Source organism: Branchiostoma floridae, chromosome 5 (genome assembly GCF_000003815.2).
Source record: "Branchiostoma floridae strain S238N-H82 chromosome 5, Bfl_VNyyK, whole genome shotgun sequence".
Taxonomy (NCBI): domain Eukaryota; kingdom Metazoa; phylum Chordata; class Leptocardii; order Amphioxiformes; family Branchiostomatidae; genus Branchiostoma; species Branchiostoma floridae.
Genome location: NC_049983.1, coordinates 18,963,131 through 18,987,359, shown reverse-complemented (window position 1 = coordinate 18,987,359; position 24,229 = coordinate 18,963,131). Strand labels below are relative to the sequence as shown.

General features: G+C 40.1%; 2 protein-coding genes across 5 annotated transcripts in view; one reads left to right on the top strand and one right to left on the bottom strand.

The window, feature by feature from the left end:
- LOC118415893 (bis(5'-adenosyl)-triphosphatase-like) overlaps positions 1-24,229 on the bottom strand; it is a 46,120-nt gene that overhangs the window by 566 nt on the left and 21,325 nt on the right. The window lies entirely within an intron of this gene.
- The window catches only part of LOC118415892 (potassium voltage-gated channel protein Shal-like), a 54,329-nt gene that overhangs the window by 19,616 nt on the left and 10,484 nt on the right, over positions 1-24,229 (top strand). For all 3 annotated transcript variants that reach the window (XM_035820815.1, XM_035820814.1, XM_035820816.1), the window contains exon 3: positions 15,772-15,934. In XM_035820815.1, the coding sequence (XP_035676708.1) occupies positions 15,772-15,934 (163 nt within the window). The remainder of the gene's footprint in view (positions 1-15,771; positions 15,935-24,229) is intronic.

The following is a 24,229-nucleotide window of genomic DNA, read 5'->3' as shown; positions in this document are numbered from 1 at the left end:
GTACTCAAACTAAGTGTTTCATGCCTGTTTTTGCATGCAAAGCATTAAGACATACAAGCTTGGTACTCAATATTGCAAAAACAGCCACAAAACACAGGGAACAAGCCAGACCCTTACATCTACTTGGAGATTGTCTCTAATAGGCTTCTAGAATTGGGTGCAAGGTGCTCCTTTCCATCATCATCATCCAAAAGTTATACATTGTAATTGGAAGTACTGGCCTTTCCTACAATTCTATACAATCACATTTCCTCTGCAACAGGTGACCCTAAATGGCTGCCAGGTTCCAATTTTACAAAAAAAAGTATTCCTCTAAAGCAGTTATGCAAGTAACTGGATATGATTTTGGAAATGGTCAGACTGTCTTTCATCAGTGACACTGAGGAACACTGGCTGAGTAGCAGGTTTTATACCTTACCGATAAATTGATATGCAAATGAGATGAACTTCAATTTTTGGATGATCCAATAGAAAGCAAAAGTAAGACAAGGTCAAGACAAAGTTGATGCAAACAAATCAAGGGCAATTTATGGGAATTCCCCTGTCATCTTACACCAATCAAGCGGTACTAAAATATGAAAACTTCCTTGGACAAAGACCTACTCACAGCAGAAATTGAGTTTTCCATAAAGCAAATGTCTTCAACTCACAATTACCCTCCTCTCCATAGCCTCCTCAATAGAGGTAACCATAAAGTTATACAAAGATATATCTAGATCAAGGACGTTATATAACATCCTAGTTTAGATAAAGGCCAGGCAGCCCCCTCCCCCACAATAATAGTTTGAAGAGCTACCGTATATGGATATCAGCTAGTGCCCTAATGGCATGCTTTACTTTTCACACTTTTGGCATTGAGCACTTAAAATCAATAGGTGAAAGGGAGAGGGCACCCTTTCCGGCGCCCTTGTCATTCCTATAGAGGAGCCCTGCCATTCCTTAGGTGCTACCTCCATGTTCTCATCAGTCCCGATCATCTGCACTAAAGATGGGTTATAGCCCTGGGGACATTTCAAATTATGCTATTACTGTGCTAAAAATAATACAACTTGCTGACAGGTGATCTATTCCACCACACTCCTGCCTGGGGATATTGCAGCTTAATTTGATGATTTTGTTCCTCCGTGGCTTAGTGCTGAATACAAAATTTTGTCTGAATGAGGTACATTATTTCGTACAAAAGTTGTCTGAATAAGGTACATCATTTCATACCTTTCCTAGATATCAACAACTTCTTTTTCATCAGAAATGTTAATGAACAGGAGTTCCCCTAAGAGTTTTCCTTTCCTTTGATCCATTTCTGTTAGGACATTTTCTTATCTTCACTGCATTGATACTGTTAGGGACTCCACAGGTGCAGTCTGGTACTTCCATCTATATTGTTGAGCTCTTCAATTTTCTTGGAACACTTCAACTACTGTGGTAGCTTTGAAGCCAAGAGACGAACAAATATTACAATTCAAATTGCATGTGATCAGTAGGGAATGGGTATAGAGAGAGATCTGGGGCATGCAGCCAACCCCAGGGAAGCCATTACATTGGAGCACAGCATACCAAGTCCCCAGGGAAACCAGGCATTACATCAGCAATATCTGTGCACGAAATCTCCTGAGAACAGTTACATCATCAGTTCCAGTGCACACATTTGCTATATATAGTAAATTTAGTATCATTGGTAGAAATAAACTCACCTGTTGCAGATAATAGCTGAGTCTACTTATTAGCATGTTTGCAAAATTAATGTACTCTATATCACTAAGCAGGTGTGCACAGGTATTGCTGACATCACAGTTTCTTGGAGATGTCGTGCACAGGGATTGCTGACATTTTGAGTGCAAAGAGATGCCATGCATACAAATTGCAAATGAAACTGTTTCTAGGACAGCAAGGAAATGTAAATTGGTATGTCTAAAATGTCAATTATACTATCAATATTTTTTATCAAGGGAAATCAACCTGAAAATTGCACTGTAGCTTTGGGGTCAAGTTGTGTACAATGCTTATATAAGCCTTGTTGCATTGAACACTAGTACTCTAGCAATAGAACACGCATAATGCAGTAATGAGTATGGAACAGAGGGTTGAGGAAGTCATAATAATTATTGTAATCTCTTGCAAAGCTTTTTTACAGTTATTGTCAAAGAAAGCAACCTTGATCTATGGTATGGTCAACGTGGGGGACACGATGAGAAATTAGCTATTTTTTATCTTATTGATTCAAATTTGGAATGGCTTAAGCTCCCTTCACACGAGAGCACGAATGAGCCGGAATGCCGTAGGAATGAAAATTCTTTTTTATTCCTGGCAATTCCTGACAATTCGTAGAGCATTCTAGCTATTTGTGCTGACAAGTTTTTTACATGTTAAAAACTGTCGAGGTGCATTCGAAGTGGAGAAATATCAATTGGAATTCGTAGTGGATTCTAAGTGTATTCTAACTACATGTATTCTAACTGCAGTCTGGCCGCATTCTACGGCATTCCAACGTTACTCGAAACATTCTTGTCTCATTCGATGGAGAACCGAAACGGCAAGCCACCTCGAATCCTGCCAGAATGTGGCCGAAAGAATATCTCGAATGCAGTGAGAATTTCTAGAATACACTAGGGATTCACAGGAATAGAAAAGAATTTTCATTCTGACGGCATTCTGGCTCATTCCTTCTCCTGTGAAGGGGATTTAAGGCCTATTTGGAATTCCCACCCGAATGGCCCCGAATGTGGCACGAATTTTGCAAATACTTCATTCCGGCTGCTTCTGCTTGATTCCTGCTGATTCTGTTTCAGTGTAAAGGCCCTATAAGCCACACATATTACAAGGTTACAGTAATAGCAGCAAGTTTAGGGCCACACAGCAAATCTAATGGAGACACAAATGCATAACTCTGAACCCCCATTTGTGATTTAACTCTGACGTCATCCAGTAGAGTTTAAAGGAACATTTTCAAAATTTGGAGCTCCGTGTTTTGATACAAAATCTTGTTCCCATGATTATTGTCTTCTCATATCATAGCTGTTTCCTTGCCGAGTCGACCAATGCAACAGTGTTGTGGGAGGAACTAAGGTCTAAGGTCATGAATAAAGGATACCGGTACCTTAAAATTTTTGTGGCCGTAAGATCGCACTGAAGCGACGTTGACGAGACAACGTGGCCTTCCTTCTGTAGGACTGTTGGATGGGAATATAAATAAAACAGAACTTAAGTAACTAGATAATACTGTCTAAGCTCTTAAAGCTTCATACTGGGGTTAGATCAGCACACAAATAGAGGGTGTCTTGGTGCCTTGCAGTTTGACATTCAAAGCCTTCATTTCATTTCCATGGCCTTTTCCTAGCAGGAATTTTAGGGTGGTATATATGTGTGTGGTGTGCATACCAAAAAACATGGATCTTCATAATTCAATCAATGGCATCACGTATCTGTTCTGTGCACCCAAATTTACTGAGACAAATCGTCCCGCAGTATGGACAGGAACTGTCCCGGGGTGGATCGGAATTCTAATTTGGAGAGTGACTGGCTGCATTGATAGGGATGGTTGATGGTTATCGCTGAAAGCTATCGATGCCGGGCTGTTTGGGCAGACAGGATCCGTGGCACCTGACGCCTACTCACATAGATAAAACATAGTTAACCCCCTGACCTTCCTCATCTTGACCAATCAGTGCCAACAACACCCTGTGTCGTTAAACTCGGCAACCATGATTCAACCTTGTGAGGTGACGAAGGTGAAACAACTTTTCCTGCTTGAGTACCAAAAATCACCCAGCTGTTCCCTCAACTAAATAATGTCTCATATCATAGCTGTTCCAACTAAATAATGTCTCATATCATAGCTGTTCCCTTAACTAAATAATGTCTCATATCATAACTGTTCCCTCAACTAAATAATGTCTCATATCATAGCTGTTCCCTCAACTAAATAATGTTTCATATCATAGCTGTTCCCTCAACTAAATAATGTCTCATATCATAGCTGTTCCCTCAACTAAATAATGTTTCATATCATAGCTGTTCCCTCAACTAAATAATGTCTCATATCATAGCTGTTCCCTCAACTAAATAATCTCTCATATCATAGCTGTTCCCTCAACTAAATAATGTCTCATATCATAGCTGTTCCCTCAACTAAATGATGTCTCATATCATATCTGTTCCCTCAACTAAATAATGTCTCATATCATAACTGTTCCATCTCACTTAGGAATACCCCTTTTCTGCTGAAGGTAACCTTGAGCAAAGTTGTCATTTAATCACCTCATCTTCCATTTTTATGTGCCTGTCATCAAAGATGTACTCATACACATGTATACTTGTTACAGTCACTTAAGATTCCAACTAAATCTGTGTAAGAATGGTAAAGAATACTGATACGTATGTCTAATATAATGTGTAAATACAGCATCATCACGAAGGTCGTATTCATCCTACGATCGTCGTACAACTGCATGCTGATGGCCTTCTTGAAACAGTCGTGCAAGTGTCAAAACTTGAAGATGTCTTGTAACACCGATAATGCTATGATCTTAGTTCCTTGTTGGTGGGTAAAATCTTTCACATGTACAGCCCACTTTAAATTGTATATCAAAGACATCCGATGAATAAGATGGCATATTAACCTTCAAAACATAAAAAATCAGACTGTGCTGTCTTGATAAAATGTGATATTTCCCCACAAAATAGCACCAAGTGAGCAGATGGCAGCACAAAATCATGCAATATTGTTGGAACTTGAGCCAAATATACCCCAAAAATTGCATCACCATCCGCTGGCTGAGTGTGGAATCTGTTTCTAGCCATGGTTAAATCAAATTCTGCTGTGAGTGCCATTTCCTTCCACAGTAATGAGGGCTGCACAGTACAGGTCTGACACTTGACATAATTTCTATACGATTATTCCGTTTCCATCCTTCATGTATAAATCCCACCCTAAGAATTAAAGAACAGATAACATTAGAATCGAGGAATCTTTGGAAATATTTAACGATGCCCAAAACTGAGAAGAACCTTCATGGCACTGAACCAGATCAAATGTTCTTCCCACACATTTTTGTTCCGTCAGCTTGTCACATGATGCGTGGGGGCGAAATCCTCTGCAGGCAGCGATGGTAATACTCTCAATCACTCGCTGCTGTAATATTCAGGAGAAACCATTAACAGTGGAGTATGCAACAGAATGACCATCAGTTCCATATGGGTACACAGGTGGTCATTGCTGGCGATATCTTGTGGAAATTTTGTAGATGATTGGATTTCAACGTTTTTCATGCAAAGCCATACCATAATGCAGAGAGCATCAATTGACCGGACAAATGAGTTATAAAGTTAGCAATTGGACCCAAAACAGTAATATTCTACAAAGTGTAAGAGGAAAATAAGACAAGTAGAGTCCAACCAAAAAAGAGGGACTGACCATATTTCTAAAGGTCACTATAATTAGTATACAACAGAATTAAAATTAATAGGAGTATTTTAAAAGATTTTACCTGTACCTGTTACAAGAACAACACAACAAATTTGCAGTTGACAGTGTCAACATTAAGGTAATATTTGTGGACAAAATTCACAAGTAGTTCACATTCACAATGATTGTACTGACGACTCCTTGGACATTTTATACTGAGATCTACTTGTAAATTGTTTTCAACTTCCCCATCATTACCACAAACATGTTTTGCAATTGCCAATTTGCAAAAATGGAGTAACAAACTCTGAAATGCTCATCAATAATCTGATGGATGACACCACGTGACTGAGATGTGACGGGTGTAATCCTCAGATTTATGAGCTCCCAAATCATGACAGACACTTGCTAATCATTCACCAATGGGCCTGAGTGCCTTGTGGAAAATGACTTGAACACTTAATGATATGCTAACCATCGTTCTGACCAACCTGTCAATACCTGATTTTAGAACTGGCAAGGCCAGCAATTCCGATCCCCCCTCCCCCCAAAAAAACAATTGCTCTCCCCGCTCAGTGTCTAACCTTTAAACCCTTTAGTACTTATTGATGTTCCCAGATCCACATGCAAGAGGGTTAAATATGGTAGTCCCAAGGACTAGAGGCTGGAAACCAGTGTCATCAAGGTTACGCCCTATGTTCACCCCCCCCCCCCATGTTCCAACACCGATAAGTTTTGACACAAAAAAAGGACCCACAAAGGAATTTAGTCTGACTGATACATTGTACATCTTATTGAAGATTATCTTTGCAGATCTTGAAAGAGCATTTCAGTCAGACTTAGACAAGCAGGAGTTGATTTGGTGTAACAGACCAGGACCTGGTACTGTTGCTACAAGCTTGCCGAGTTTGTGAGTTCTATCGAAGGGCATTTACACTTATCGTAACCAACACCAATACAGCTACTACTCAGTTGTTAGTCTTCATTCCTACTGGTAGTAGTTGTTTGAATGTCACTACTTTTCCTACCTAACAAAGATAGATCCCAAAAGGTGACCTTCCAGCAGTTGAAAGGTGTTTAAAAATCACAGGGTAGAGGTGGATTTAAGCCTGAAAGGAAGGCCCTTTTGGTTTGCAAAGTAAGTAATCTCTGACGTCCATCTTCCTATAGCCAGATGCCAATGGCTATAGAGAAGAGAACATTGCATCCTTGTCTGGCCGGCAATATCCAGTGAATATGTGTGCTACATGTTAACTGGTAGTAGTGCACATTTCATTTCATTCTATACCATTGGTATGGTACATAACATATAGCCAAGGCTACCTGAATATAGCCAGAAGCTATGAGAACATACTGAATGGTGAATATCACTTTTGTCTACTTTCATATATTGGGTTGCTTACAGCAACAAGATAGCAAAATGATCTACTGGTAGGTTTACACAAGCTTTCAACAGAACACCGACGTATCATTCTTCAGGTGCGTGTATCCTTTGCTCCGAGCTGTGAAGGGATTTACTACAAGGGTGAAAACGAATCCCGCTGAAGACATATTTATGCCTGGACTCGTACAGGTGGTTGTTGCATATGCCCACCAAATGTCAAGGAACAACATCCTCTGTGAAAATAATGTGCCTTTGATTCCTATGTATCGTCTGCTACAGGCTTCCATTGTAGCAGGGAGGGGTGAAAATATTACCAGATTAGTTACTAAGAAGTTGGTGCAGTGATGAAGCTCAAGTTAAGGAGTTTTGTGGCATGTTTTAAATCATATCCCAGGGTTACTGATCAGGTGGATACACAGAGGTTTCCTTCTGGTGCCTGTAGAATAGCCTGTGCAAAGAGAGTAGAGGATCACTAAGTATATATGATGTCCCCACCTGTGACTATTAAGTAATTCTATCATTCTGTAATGTTAAGGGGAATGCTATTTGAATTCCCCTTTAAGAAAGCCCTAAAATCTCTAGATCTGCACGACAGGTGATGTTACAAGACAATGTATCTTTATGATATAGGGAACAGCAGTTATAACTTTTATTACTGACAGCTCATCTTTCAAATCAGACAGATAGGGACTTTGGGGGTCTTGCAATTGGTTGTTATGTGGAATAAGGTGTGTAGACCTTGTGGTTGTGTCTTAAAGGAATAAGGGTTGGAGACTTGTTCAAGAATCCAAATTTGGTTGTTATATTCAATAAACACATTCAGTATTTCATCTTGCAAAATGTTAGTTTTTGAGAAAAAGAATTCTTAAGGAATTAATATGCAATGCTAGAATGCTGCATCTCCTGTGTGTGAAAAGTCGCTGATTTCCGACTCAATCTGAATTCCTCAATCAATAAGCAAAGTACTCAACTGTTGAAGACTTACATGACCGGAAGATGTGAAACTGATGTACATGTATCCTTGTATTATGTCAAATATCATCCAACATGTAAATTGCTACAGTATTGCTACAAAACGATTAGGGCATAGTGGCCATTTTCATCAAACCCTTACACTTCTCCACCAGAACAAGGCAGTTGTCATTGGTCAGTGTATTAATTTATTGTCCTGCATTACGACATTGATGGTGCTCCTTTAGTAGAGGTTGTCTGGTCATGAGGCAAAGGCGCTCCGGTATTCTGCGGAGGTCTCCTGTAACCATTATCTGCCCACATTGGGCTTATCAGGGGACATTCGCCCTTCCCTCCTGCATTAGCATTCAGCACGGAGCTGCGCATACCTCAGTATTATTGCTGCATCCCACCACCAGGACACCTGCTGGAGGCTGGCAAAGTGACATTTGCCGCCTCCCACGAAACTGTGCGCCGGACAATGGAGCACATTCTGCTAGCCATGCAAAATGGCATTCTGAATAAAGGGGGGGAATATACGTGGGGCTAGCACTGGGGAATTGCCAAGTCCAATACCTGAATTTTCCGATGATGATTTGTTGAGGCCCATCTTTAACCTGTGAATATTGCATGGGGTTACAGCTGATAAGATCAAGTATTGCGGGCTGAAAGGCGGTAAAATGGCCATTTTTCAATCGTTATCGCAAGGCGAGCTGCTGACGTTTAGCTGAAAATCATGAATAACTAAACGTTATGGTTCTCCGGGCTGTGCAACATATGTCAATAGATCTTCTGGGGCCCCGCGGGACAAGTGAGGTCCTTGAAGGATTTCCACTCAAGGCATTTGATTATGTGGAGCAGTTACCTTGCAAACCTGGAACAGATGACATGGCAGCTGTGGCGGATTAAACAATTTGAGATCATTACCGTAATCAGAGACCCACTGTGATTAATATTCCACATGCCAAATTTTTAACTTAAAAAAATTCATTTAAGCACATATGGTTATACAGCAATTACTGTAATTTTGCAGTGACAATACCTGTATGTACTAGATAGAATTAATTCCTCATTCCGCAAAACAATGATAAATTTAAGAGCAATGATGTTTGACAAGCTGGCAAATTGATTGAAGAGTATCAGGACAAAACTACATTTCAAATATCAAGAGAATATATATAAGAGGAGCAAGAGACCAGCACTTGGGCAGAGTACTGTATTGTAATGGAGAGGAAATCAGACGCAAGATGTTGCATCAAATGAAAGTTAAGTGTGATTTCAATTGGCTTGATCTTTGCAAATCACCTCCTTCTTGAATTGTCAAGTACACAATAATGGTATGTAAGGCTGCATATTAGCAACTTCCATGTGTCAAGCACTGACCCTCCAGGTCTAGGAATCCACTGAAGCCGTTCAATCAGCACTGAGTATTAACGTCACATGTTTCAGATTGGCCAATGGCGAACTGAATTTGATTTTGCTTCGTAAATTCCCATCATGCCTGAATGTGGTCCATCATGGGTGAAAGTGGGAGTGGCAAAGTGGCCCATACATGTGTAATAGCTAACAATGTCAATCAATCGAAGAGTACATGCAGATAGTTCTGACCGTAGATATGCCCACATTCCAACTTGTTTATAAAAGATGGGAAGAAATTTCTTATGGGATATATGTTAGATGGCATCATCACACCCCTAGCACATTTCTTTTTACATTAATAGCTTATGATTCCAAAATATGCCTGGGTAGAATCAAGGATATATATTCACTTTTGCTTAAGGTGGTTAAAGCCTCATTGATCTGCCAGAATAAACATGGTTGGTCAATGATGTGAAAAGTAAAATGCTACTAGCCATTGATATAGCATGGATTGGGAAGAATAGAGGGGCTAATCTGGCAAGACACTATTTGTAGTCCAACAGGAGGATAGGTAGGGTGAGGTCTGCGCTTATGAGAGGTGTATGATAAATGAGGATGGGATCTGTATGTATTCAGAGGAGACATCTTAAATTCTTAACAAAGTTCTGACAGTGTGTGCTTTTAATGGATTTGTCCACTAACTGTCTCCATGCTTTTTTTTTGAGAATTGATTACCCCCAAATGCTAGCGACATTCTCAAATGAATGATCCATCTCTGGACCTAGAATAGAAAAAAAGGTTGGGGAAAAATCATGCCAGTCACAGATTACTGGTAACAAATTCTCAGACAATAATGTTGACAATGGTGTGGAAACTAATAATCACCAGTTTGGTAAGCTTGTCATATCCATTTCCAAACTTGTCTTAATGTCATTCTCCCCCCCATTCCTCACGTACATAATTCCCAGGGAAAATATTCCACAAAACTGCAGCTAATTCTGCATCAGTAAAATGTCAAGGATTAGCAATACTGCAAGAGTTATTGGCACCTGTCTCTGGGAAGAAAGTGCATAATCCGTTAGCTTGAACTGGTGCCACCTCATTTTGGGAAGAATGCCATCAGACTGAAATCTGATGAAGCCACACTGACATTCCCACATTCAATCAGCACTAATGTCTCCATTTGGGGGCCACGTGTTGGAGGCCTGTGGTGATAAAAGGTCTTCCATTGCTCGAGATGAAACGCCGAGACAAGGATAAATATAGCGATGGGAATGAGGTGGGTCCTGCAGGATGATTCTGCTTGAGGTCAGGTCAGGTTATCCACATCCTAATGCAATCAACAATAAAATGAGGAACATGCCTGTTGTCATTACTTCACTTCTCCATCTGTCATTGTCTTTCAAATGGCGTCACTGCAAGCAGGGGGCCCGAGAGGTCTCGCCGTGTACTGCCTCTTTCCATTGAACTACTCCAGACTTTGAAAAGTGGCCTTTGTACTTCCTCTGAGTTGCAGTGTGTTGGTGATGGCCGACTATTGGGATTCCCCACGATGACAGGAGAGGCTTTGAAGAAAGATTGGAAGCTGGGGAACTTATTGTGCAATTCTGTCCGTTGCTTTCATGTCAGGGCTTGGTACATTGTGTAATTAGGTAAAGATTGTATAGCAAAAGTCAGACGAAATGGAAATGGTGTCTCCCAGTGTGTGTGTTAGGGAGCCGCTACTTCTTAAAACTGATGTTATCTTGTGTTTGTTGCCTACCCTAATGTGATGGACTACTGCACAAATCTTGTGTGACGTTTCATGAAAGTACATGTATGTAGCAGCTATATATACATGTACACACATGTACCTATTGATATTATAGGTAGCTGCAGTGTATTCAACAGCTTTGTACTGCCATGAAAATCAGTCATTGTGCTTTACATTGAAAAATCAAGTAGCTAACTTTCAATCTATGATGATTGAAGAGAACTGTTTTATGCTTATCCTTGATTGCTGACATGCCTTTTTTGAAATGCTTAAGATCCTGTTATTTCAAAGCTTTGGCACAACAATCTATTTAGAAGCTGTTAGTAGCAAACTATGGGGAAAATATGTCCCAAATCATGTGCATTGACAATTGTCTTTATGCAAAGGTTTTTTACATATTACTTTTTTTCCAATGGACGACCACTTTCATGAGTTGTGTCTATGCTTAAACTATTGCAAGAAGATAACAAGTATTTATTACTCAATAGATATACACAATTTGACAGTACACACATTCTTTGCTGGACATCGTATTTCTAGAAAAGCCCTTTGCTGGACATCGTATTTCCAGAAAAGCCATTTTCGGCTGCTTTCCCCCAAACATAGCAGTACGATGACGTAAGCCCCTGGTTAGTGTGGGATGAGGTCCCCTGTACTCCCCCCATCTGTCACTGTTGTAGAAAGATGCATCAATTAGCCGTCCTGTCACAGCATGACAGAGGGACGAAACAATATCTGCCAAGGAAGGCCCCAACTTACACGTGCCCCACAGGTAGCTTGCATCACTCTATCTGCCATTAGTTTCTATTACCAGGTACATGCATACCTGCTGAGGAAATGCATGAGGGAGCCGGGTATATCCACGTCAAAATCATAACACTTCCAGAGAGAACAATCTCTGCAACAGGTACCAAGGTTCCTCCAAATTCCACCGACAGCGTTCTTGCTATCACAAGCCACATCTCACAGCCTGTAAACAGATTCTTAAGAGATGCAATGCATTAAGACAAGTTGATACATCGCTCCTTTAATGTGAGCCGCCTAAGAGTGAGATTCAGATGATTGCGTTGTGAGTGAATAAGAGTTACATGTGGTGTGTTGGCTGCAATCAACTTTGTGATACTTTCACTACATTGAATACTGAATAAAGTGGGCAAATCACAATTTGAAAATCTTTTCTCGCTGAGCAATACACTTGATTGGCCAGTTTAATGCTACTTTTTCTGTTATCTAAAAACATTGAAAGGCTTGAAGAAAGATACATACACGGATGCCGCAGTCTAAAACCAGAAGCGGTAACACTTAATATCCTATACTAAGGAAATTGCTAAGTGTGTGTTCTGTCATTTTGCCTTGTAGATGATACATGCATGAGCAGTGTGCATTCAGGATTCACAGTAAAAAGACCTTTGATGTACATAGGCTCTACAAACAGACAAAGCTCTTGATTTAGCAATGGGATATACAGTGAAAGGATAGACCATGAGTCTGGGTAAGACAAAGTACCTACAACTACTGAATTGCCTTAAAGAAGGCAATGAAGCCACACTTAAACCTTTGAAGTATTGTGGTAGCACTTAATGGCTGTGAGATGAAACAGACAAGTCATCCAAGTCCATTTTAGCAGACGTCTATCCCATGATAAATGCTATTTATACCTGCACTTAATGTTGTTGTTGGACAAATCTGTCTACGACATCAGATACTTCTCCCCAGAGATTACCCTAGACAACTCATTTTCAAAGAGAGGAATACAAGAAAATGACATACTTTTAGCCAGCAGAAAATACTGTGCTTGTGATTGAGTTGAGGCCTGGAGATGATAAAGCAATGTATAAAGGGGCAAGATAAAGCTGCATATACATCAGCTAAAAAAAGGATCACATCATATCTTTCACAACCCAGCAATTCAGTTCCAAACTCTTTCGAGAGAACTTTGCAACTTCATTGTATTCTTCGTTGAGGGTGCGTCATGTTGATTCATGGATTTATTTTGTTTATGGTTTTGTCAAAAACTAACTGAAAAGCCTCAAATAAATTCCTTTGATTTGGGGGTGGAGCTGGGACCTACAACTAGAAAGGACTGTACTGGTTAATTCTTTGTGCAACATGTTTTTGCAACAAGGCGTTGTGTTGGTTCGTTGACGTCTTTCCTCAGTGGTTTTGTAGAAAACATCACTCAAAAGTCTACAATAGATTCCTTTGATTTTGGAGTGATATATTGTAGCTAGGCCCTGCAGTTAGAAAGGACTGTACTGATAAACTTTTTAAACAAGTCTCCTGGCAGCTTCTTTGCAAACTGCAGCAACTGCAGATTTAGGCTTGGGGCCCTGCTGGGCAGTTCACAGGTTGTTTTTTGGCACTTTCGGGAATGACCCCTACGTGGCCCCATGGGAAACCTTGTGGCTCCCGGGGTATATTTGGGGTTGAATTTAAGTCTGACTTAAATGAACCCGGGACCCAGTAACAAATAGATGCCATGACCTACCTGTGGGGAACACTGAGAGGTACCCCCCAGTATCCAGAAGTCTACTGGGACAAATTTGTGGCTATGGAGCCCAACTGAGCCTACATCCCTGACAGGCACCGGTGTATTTGGGACCTAAGCCTTAGGCAGCAGAATGTCAGAAAGTATAATGTTACCTTGGCAAGGAATTACACTCCACACACAAGTGCTGTCTAGTTCTGATGTATTGTTACATTAGATACTGGAAAGATCTGGCATTATAAAGTCATCAGCCCACGCAATCTGGGTTAGAATTTGTTCCCTGTTCCCCTTGCCTGTAATTGTGTAAGCATTCCCCCTGCATCCCGCTGATGAAATGGGAAAGTCGTGCCATCCTTGCCGAGGCATCAATAATTTAGTCGTGACCTTCAACCCTTGCCATGTAATCACCGCAGAAACGTCTTCTCCAAACCAGCAGAAATGGCTGCCGTGGCTAATGCATCATGCATGGCCTACCACCATTGCTCCGTCTTCGATTTCTACCCCTAGGTGATTCTCTGTAGCCCTGAATATTTACAGGAGTCGTTTTAATGAGCAGGCAAACCATTTCGACGGAAAACCACTGTGATTTCTTTTCTGCTTCATGCAATTGCTGTCAGGCATTCTTTGAGTATGATGAAAGGGTGTCTGCTGCTCGAGATTCCTGGCTAATTTGCAGAAATTGCATTGTCTTTGCTGCAGATAAGCGGTCCACAAGGTCAAATGGCTGCAACAAGGAGATAACAGTTCTTGATTCAAATTTAAATAAAATCGTGGCAAATACAAAATGAACGATTTGCATATTGCATGACCTCATTGCAAATGACATTCCCCAAAAGAAAGGGGCCCAGTGGGGGCATCCTTGATCTTGATAGGTTTACCATGGGTATGTCGTCAATCTCCAACTGATGCATGTGTATATTCACCACTCTAAATATATTAACAAAAACAAATGCAGGACATAAAGTGTCCAAAGCCATGCTCAAGTCGTATTCAAGGAGACAATTGTAGAAGGAAGATGAGCAGAGAACTAAGGATGAGGGGCTCATCTTTTCAGCACAGAGAGCCATTGAACAGATGGATAACAAATGTGTCCTGCTTACATATTATTGGACAAATATGCCCTGTGAAGTTCCATATGCCATACCACATTGACAGCAGCTTTTCAGGCTGCCTACCTGACCTGCACTGCAGCAAGGACCCCAACATACAAAGGGTCAAAGCGCCATTCTTCCATGGTGATAAAATAAATGTTGATCACTCAAGACCTCTACAGAAGTGATTCAGCAGAGGCTGCTGGTACTGCAATCTGTGTTCCAGTCCAGCTAATTAAAATTTGTTGGTAGATTCTTGAAGCAATGCTGAAAAATGGGACATGTACATTGTATATATATATGTAAAATAGGGTCCCTCATTTCAGTTTTTTACCTTAAGTCTGTTAATTGTTTGGATATTTGTACATGGTCCTGATATCAACCCTGATACTGATCAGCAAAAATGGCTGCTTTTAAAGTTCTGACATAAAAGCTTCTTGACTGTTCATTGAGAATCAGATTAGTTTAGTAGCGGCCCAAACATGGAGAATGCCTCCAGAGTTTACATAATCTTCGACAGTGGCATTCAGCAGAAACTGTTTTGGTGCTTTATGCAATATTGTAAATCAATACAAGGCTCCTCCTGCACCCACTCTGTAATTCCACCCTCAGCTCATGTGGTGAGGCCCCAGAAACCCCCAGAACGGCTGGATCCCACAGTATCTATATTCCCAATCATCAGGCCGTCTCAATACTAAAATAGGAAGGAGCCCAGGTAATAGCATGATAGGATGCCCATAATCCCCCGTGTTGAGTCCGCTGGCCAGAATTTTATTCCGCCATTGATTTACTGACTATCCAAACGGTCGTTTCGAAATCGCTATTGGAATTCAATTCGGGAGATAATTGCACACAAGAGGCATCCGCCTATGATGGAGATAAGATTTGCATGCTGCTGGCGTCTTGCAGCGCCAAACCCTCCGGCTCCATTTGCGCTGTCACCGCCACTCCTTATAAGGCACCTTGCAGACTGTACCATTGTGGGACATGGGGGGACAGGGTATAAAACTTTGCATGCAGTTAGCACATATGTAACATTATATATATATATTGAGTATGAATGAGCAATAATGCATTTCGCTCTATGCTTTTAATACGGAAGTTACCACTGTGTCATAGCCATGTAACTGACAAATGTTGTTCAGCATTTGCAGCCTCTATAGGAAAGGGGGTATAACTTACTCCTGTCTACAGAACAATAACAGAATATTAAAAAGTTATACATGAAAAAGGCAATGATGGTAGGTCATACATATTTTAAATGTATATGAAAAAAAACATCAAAACACAACATGATGCGACAAAATGCACAGTACACATTTAGAATATTTTCTTTTCTTACAGGTATGGAGATATGGTTCCTGACACATGGGCAGGCAAGATCGTAGGGGGCATCTGCTCCCTGAGCGGCGTGTTGGTGATCGCTCTACCTGTTCCCGTGATTGTGTCCAACTTCAGCCGAATCTACCACCAGAACCAGAGAGCAGACAAACGGAAAGCCCAGAAGGTACGCTGCCTTTGCTTTCTTCAGCCAATCACAAAACAGGTTGCCTCATACAGATACAATCAACTGCTTCCCTTAGACCTTGGATTATGTTCCTTCCGTATACTGCTACTATTACTTCTAGCAGTCAGATAATACTATATTTCCTGATAGCTAAGATAAGAATGTTATCCCCATAGGAACATAAAAAGAATGATACTGCACAAAAATAAAACATGGTTCCATCCGAAAGCCAATGTCATGGCCCCTGCCATGTACAATATGTGTTAGACAACAATCCTGCCATTGCTGGTTACATGCTACTAAAGCCATCTATAAATCCAAAACCTAAAAATAAAGCAAAACACATTTCAAACGGCACAGACTAAGTCAGATTCAGGATTATTTCATCTGAAAATGTCTTGCATAACCACACTGGGATTTCAGCACCAAGGAGATGTCCAATGTACAGGAACCACCTCTTCAAAGATCTGACTCATATAGTGTTTCTTGATACAAATTCTTTACCATTGCCGGCTACATGCTGCTAAAGCCATCTAAAAATCCAAGACCTACAAAACAAAAGCACAATACTATTCAAACAGCACAGACAAGGACAGATTCAGGATATTTTCACCTGCAAAGTGTCTTGTAAAACAGCACAGGGATTTCAGCACCAAGGAGATGTCCAATGTACAGGAACCACCTCTTCAAAGATCTGACTCATATAATGTTTCCTGATACAAATACTTTACCATTGCTGGCTACATGCTACTAAAGCCACCTAAAAATCCAAGACCTACAAAACAAAAGCATACTACTATTAAAAAAAGCACAGACTATAACAGATACAGGATATCTTCACATGAAAAGTGTCTTGCAAAACAGAACTGTGATTTTAGCACAAAGGAGATGCCCAATGTACAGGAACCACTGCTCATCTTCAAAGATCTGACTCATACAAAGTTTCCTGATACAAATACTTTACCATTGCTGGCTACATGCTAGTAAGCAATCTAAAAAATTCAAGACCTAAAAAAAAACAAAAGTATAATACTATTCAAACAGCACGACTAAGACAGGTTCAGGATTGTTTCACCTGCAAAATGTCTTGCAAAACAGCACTGTGACTGTGATTTCAGAACCAAGGGGATGTCCAATGTACAGGAACCACAGCTCATCTTCAAACATCTGACTCATCTAACGTTTTCTGATACAAATACTTTACCATTGCTGGTTACTTGCTACTAAAGCCATCTACAAATCCAAGACCTAAAAAACAAAAGCATAATAACATTCAAACAAGCACAGACTAAGACAGATTCAGGATTGTTTCACCTGAAAAGTGCCATGCAAACATCACTGTGATTTCAGCACCAAGGAGATGTCCAATGTACAGGAACCACTGCTCATCTTCTGACTCATACAATGTTTCTGAATGTAAGACCAGCACAATAATTGGCTTCTGACAGAAATACACACTTCAGATATTCTTGACCATTAGTTGAAGGTATGATGTAGGACAACATCAGCTAAAGGTCCTGTGTTTGAGGAGAACAACATCTCATGTTAAAGAACCCAACACACTGGTAGAAAAAAGTAGGGGTCCTTCCCAGTGCACATGTGAGTGAATTAAAACCTACAACCTACAATCATATGAGTGCACTATAGGTAATTTCTGTCCTATTAAAGTCACCTGAGTTAGTTATAATAATCATGATAAAATAACAATAAACTATGTTCCCAGAGTGGCATGCATCTCCATTCCTACACTATCTATTCACAAAAATCCAACATGGAATCTCCCCCACATTTCTTGTCAACACTTCTTTAATAAGTCATGACTGCCAATTGCTAGAATTATTAATGAAGGTACAGAAATAGCATGCCTGATATCAAATGATTGTGGAAACACAGAGTCTTCCTCACTTATTGATTTTCCATTAGCAGCAGAGCTTTGGCAGCTTCCATTTGTAAAAGTTTCAACTTTTATTTTCCTGTAATACAAGTTTCTAATACAGCTATGCACAGGAAAAATGTTACAACACCATCATTGATCAGTGTTGAGACACGAAAATCTTCTCTGTAAACTGCTTTAAACATGGAGGATTCAACTAACGTCTCTGAAGGAAATGCCTTCCAAATATAACATAACTTATATCATACCTGGGCAATGATAACATCTGATTCTTGTGTTCCAGACCAATCTGTTCTCTTATGGTGGCCAACTGGCTTCTACTTGTAACCAATGGCCTTCCAAAGAATAATTCAAATGTACAATGTACTTGGCATGCACTGCTGTTGAAAATTTGAATACTGGATTCAGGCATTAGAAATAATGTTCATACATTCTTATGTTTGAAGACCCAAAGTTTCTCAGCTCCTGGTGCATTTTGCATTGAAATGTGTGTCTTCTCGTGTAAGTATGACAACAAGAATATAACACGGTGTACCTTGGCAGTCGGTCTGGTAACCTCATATGACACAGAATACACTGCGCTGTATAACACTGATGCCATGATTGAACTTGAACATACACTTAGACTGACAACTGATCCCATACAAGAAGTATCAGTAACATACACAAGACCTCTTTTCAATATCACATCACATGGAGGTAAAGAACAAGTAGGAAATAACAACTATAAAGACAGTTATCTATTATTTTTATTGCTGCAATGTGTCAAAATTCTGTCACATTTTAAGCAACTTAAAAATTGATTTTGGGGTTTATTCTATCCAGTTTCTCAAATGGGGACTCCGTCAAATGTATCCATTGGACTGCATGTTCTTCTTTTCATTCCAAGCACAGTTTTGTTGAGATTAGGTAACAGAAACATGTGAGAACATGAGAGCTCCTAACAGCTCAGGTCTCGTGACCTATGTCATGAAAATACCTGTAAAGTGTTAGAGCTTTAGTTAATCCATTTTTATGGCAATACCACTTCAATGGGCAGAAGCATTTGAACCATCTCACACTTCAGTACAAGTTCAAATCGCATTAAATCACAAAATTTTTTTTATCTTTGTGTGACACTTACAATATCTGTCTGAAGGACAGCTCAGTGAAAGCTACATTGACAAGTGAAAAGTCACTATGTTTGGCCCATTGTTTTTACATCTCATTACAAACCAAACAATCTCATTTCAGGGAATAAATTCAATCTGCCACCTATGACATAGAAATTGTACTAGTACTTCCTGACACACCTACAAGTTTGACCTTGGTGGTCATCTTCCCACTTACTTCTTCACCTTGGTCTAGTTACAATTCAGCCAGGAACAATATTGAACACAGGCCAGCAGGAACAAACTTTGGGCATACACACCAGGCAGGAAAAACAACAAACCAACAAACCAAAATGATTGATTAAATGCAGTCAATATAAGTCTAACATACATTGCACAAGTTTGTACATGAAGATTGTGTACTGTGCACTGTCCCTTAACCAAAGAGCCTCCCATATTGGTCAAAATCCATCCCAATGTGTTTTATCAACCATTTTATCCAACAGCTCATGAAGTAGTGGTTTTAGCTAAGTGTGCTGCATGCGTAGGCATGCAGGTTATGACCTCACAGCTCACTGTGAACATCACGAGGTTCAGTGTTCAAATCATAAAGACTGGGGCTCAAAAATAATGCTGTGATATGATCTTGATAAGGCCACTCCAGTTCAGTTCTTTGGATAACATTTTCATCCAGATTACAATATTTTAGAATAGAAAATTGCTGATTAATCTTGCACATACATGTACATTACCACATATGTAAGACAAGTGGCTTAATTATGTAGCTTTTCTTCCTTTTTGAGCAAAAAATCAATCACCATACGAATACAGCAGAAGATGATGAACAGGTAGCTTGCACAAGAATGTGTATTTCTTGCACATAATCTAGAAAATCCAATCAAACTGCTGTGCTATATCCATGTACTTGAGACAATCTATTTGTTGCAGTAATACAGAAGCATCCAATATGAACCAACTGTTGTCCAAGCCCATGCAATCACAAATCCCCCCATCGGAAGCCCTGATGGACCGACCCAGGGGTCATCCCTGACTCTAATCAAAAGATCTGCTGACCCACTTTCCTGGCAGATGTGTCCCGGGATGTTCTTTGAGAAATAACGCTGACAATTAACCCAGATTCCAAAACATCATTCCGTGCAAGCAGGAACCAGGTTTTTCACCACTTATAGGCCAGCGACTGCCATCAATCTTCCATTGTAGCACAACTAACTGTTTCCTATTCAACAGTACAACAAATAGATACCAATGTAGGAGGAATACATTATGAAGGAAATCCAATTCTGAAACTGTTATGGCAGACCTAAATGCTATGAATGATAAGTCTAAATCCAGGTATGCACAGTGTTTTCAAATGCATGTGGCAGGTTACAGGAAATATTCTATAGCTTTAGACAACATTCCAGGCAAATCAAATGTATCATGCATCAAGATATACTCGCTGAAATGCAGTGCAGAAGAAGAAGAATGTCCTCTTTTCTATTTTCTTCCCAACTGAAACCAAAGTTGACTGTAACTTGTAAGTTACATACTATGACAAATATATCAAAACTTTTTGAGAGGAAAATTCTTAGCAGTCATTTTATCGCCTCTTGATGATTGAGAAGTCCATCCAAAGAACAAAACTTGTATATGTGCACTGCTCAGACAAGAAAAATCTGATTTTAAAGTTTCTGATTCTGCAGGGCTGTTTAGAAAGACTGGCTGCTCAGTGAAACTGAAAGCTTGACAAACACTACGATTCTATATCTGTTAAGAGATTACTGTACAGGCTAATTTTTCTTTAGCATGTATTGTTACTGCAGCCCCTTTGTAAATCCAGACATCATAGGAAAATAAACAACACAGCAGTAACCATTTCATCAAAAAGGATCTACGGCATACACAAGATTTGAAGCCATTCTTCTACATGTATCAATCTGATGCACTTGAGGTAGCTCCACACAAAGGGTTATTGATTGCAAGTCGGCCATCTTGTTTTTCACAGGATTTGCTGTGTTGAGTTTGAAAGGAAAGAGGATGCTTGTATTCAGGATGCTGAAGAGTACAATTGCAGTGATACATTTGCCAGGGCCCGGTATTTGGCAGAAATAGATGTTCCAACTGGGATCCTCGCAGATCCTTATTAGTTTGGCGCAGGAAGTGTGTGATAACAGATTCTCAGCTAAAGCTAACTTACTAAACCTGCAGTGATGGAAGGCCTGCCATCTTCCTCTGGGGCAAAAACATGAAGCACAGTTAGGTTTTCTGTTGGTTTGTAGTCTGGATTTACCACGTGAGCTGACTTACTGAATCATGACTCGACACGTGAAGTATCAAATCCTTGCACAGTTACTCATGATCAGGCCCAACCTCTTTTGTACATCATAATGTCACAAAATGTCATAATTTGCTGACAAAAGGTGCAACCTGCACGGTAGAATCAGTTTAAGATAAGGTCATTGACTTAATCATTTGAAAACATCGACTAAAAATATTTTGTTTTGTATTCTTTTGATTCTTAAACAAAGCACAATGAAACTCCTCAGCCTCCTCTAAATCCTGTCAGCCAATCAATTAATCTAATTCTGCATTATCTATATCAGAAATTAGAAGGAATTATTGTTTTGCATGTTAAAGCTTCTAAATTGTATAAATTGGCTGCAAAACATTACATAAATGACAGGCAATTGGAGACCTAAATCTTATTTAGCTCTCAGAGGGTTGAATACCGAACATCAGCTACCAATGAACATTCACCTAGAAATAACCACAAGTAACGGACAACTGCTTATTAACCTAACCAAAGAGGGACAACATCCGACAGTTTGAGCAATAGCTTCAGAACAAAAAGTGATCGAAGCAGGAGTCACTGAACTTCAGTAGGATGACCTCTGTCCGTGGTGCTGAAGGTCAGGAAGTTATTAATGGTGCTTTCCGTTAAGGTTCTGGAACGATATCCTCTCTTTCAATTTCTTGGCTCTTTTGCTCTGCAAGATTTGTTCACTTGTTGCAGGAATGAAAGAATTGTGTCTAAGACATGCTTCAGTATTCCTTAACCATTCAGCTTGTAATGCTACTATTATCATGCAAATGAGGTATGTATGTAAGTGCTTTGGCTAAACCCTGTTAGCTCCGATCCATATCATTAATACATTAACAAACACTAAACATGGTTGATCACAAGGAAGACTCGTTGAGGAAAATGATGATTAAGTTTTTTTTCCAATCAATATCAGTATTTCTGAGAAATATTGATATTTCTGGGAAGTGCTGACCTGTATCATGTATGAAAATCGATATTGTAATGACTGAAATTTTGTTTGCTTGTATTACATAACCTGGACAGAAATTTGCTTGTTGGGACAGAAAAAAACTCACCCCATCTGTCTTAAAACTGAACTTCAAGACATAAAATTGATGAAAACGTACTAGAATTAACAGACTAGAGTATCAAAGTTAACAACAGGGGCTCCTAAACAATAACGGGGACAGAAAAAAATTTAAAGCTGGAGACAGCCCTGACCTCTATTCTTTTCGATAAGTGTACAGGTTTTCATTGAAACACTTATCTCTCAGATCACGACCAGCCATTCACATGATCAAGTAAAAATCCGACCATTTACAGTCAGCCAATCGTCTAAAAATACCCCAGCCTTCAGAGCTATCAGAAACATCTCATGGATACAAAGGCAGAATGTGATCCTTCTGGGTGATAGTGGTGGTTAGTTAGGCTTGTTCACACAAGGGGATCTCTCCTGCACACAATGGAAGATCACACAATTGGCCAAATGGTCCAAACCATTCAGGGAAAAGCACATAAATTCAAGATGTGTTCTGTACTGATTACAGTAGACACACGATGACTTCCACTGTAGTAGAAAATGTTGTCAGTAATGATGCACATGCAGGGGTGAAAAAATTTATAAAATAACGTTACCATTTCATAATGAATAGTGATAGAAAAATGTGCTTAGTCACTTCTTTCTTAATGGCAACTACTGGTAGAGGTCCCAATCCATATCTTCTACCATGTAATTGTAAAATCCATAGCATGCAGCACACCCTGATTTTAAAGTTCATTAACCTTTTCCAAGAAGAAGAAACTGCCCAACCCCATAACCAATACAGATTGGGTGCCACACAGATACTTTGATAGTTCGTAGTAGTTCGCTCCTATGTTCACTTCTTCTGCAATTCTGGAGAACTGCACAATCAAACCGTTTGGTGGTAACGTCAGTTAATGAGCAAATCAAGGAATGGGTCCTAGAGCGCTTGGTCAATGACAACAGGCCCTCCCGCAAGCGGACGGAGGGCTTTTCGGGTTTTGGAATACCTGTTCGGGCGCATGATCCCATTCCCTAATTCGCTCATATGTAGGAACCATTCAGCGCCCCCGTCCCAAACTTAACATGGTCAAGTTTCCCAGACGGAACAGCAGAGAAGCAACTGTATATAGTGTATAATAAATGTCAGAGCGAGAAGCAACTGTATGTACTAGTAGTGTATAATAAACACAGGAGTGAACTGGGTGGAACCCAGGCTACTACTTTGAAAGAGCGAGGGTTAAAAAGGTGGTGAATCTGAGGTCACAGTATCATTAACCTGCACCCTTTTCCAAATCTCCAGCACTGATATTTTCACAAACTTGCCAGACATGTTAACCTTAACCGAGTTCCACATGTTTCCAATTGCAGAACACTTTACATGGCTGCACAGCCCGGTCCTTTTATTGCACTCCTGCACCAAGTTTGCTCGGTCAGGACAAATGGACAGAGGTCAAAATCAATGTTTCCTACCAGCCTGCGACTGTCAAAATTAGGTTAGGATCAGCCAGATGGACCTGAAAGCACTACGTGATTATTTATGAGCCAGCTTACGAGTCTTGCAGTGACGCTGATTGGAGATCCAGACAGTGATTTTTATTGGGAAGCAAACTGGGAATACAGGGAATACCTACACAAATGGATGGAGAAAAAAGGGGTCCTAAACCTGAGTGCGTCACAAACAAGGCCTGATGTGACTCTGAATTAGGAGTGCTTTTGATGTCTCAGGTCTTCTAAGTACAGCACTTTCTCCTGCTATTAGTAACCTGAACCTTGCAATAAGAACACCTTTCGACAAGTACTATCATGATGATTCTCATCATTTGAAATTAATCTAGTGTAATTGTTCCACCAAACATAGATCCCTAAAAGGAAGGACACAGTTACAGAGCAATGGATGTTGTTGAATGGCGACAGCCCTGTGTGCAGATGTCATTATGCGACTCTCCTATGTTATGGTTAGAGGGTGTCAAAAATAGCGTGTCAG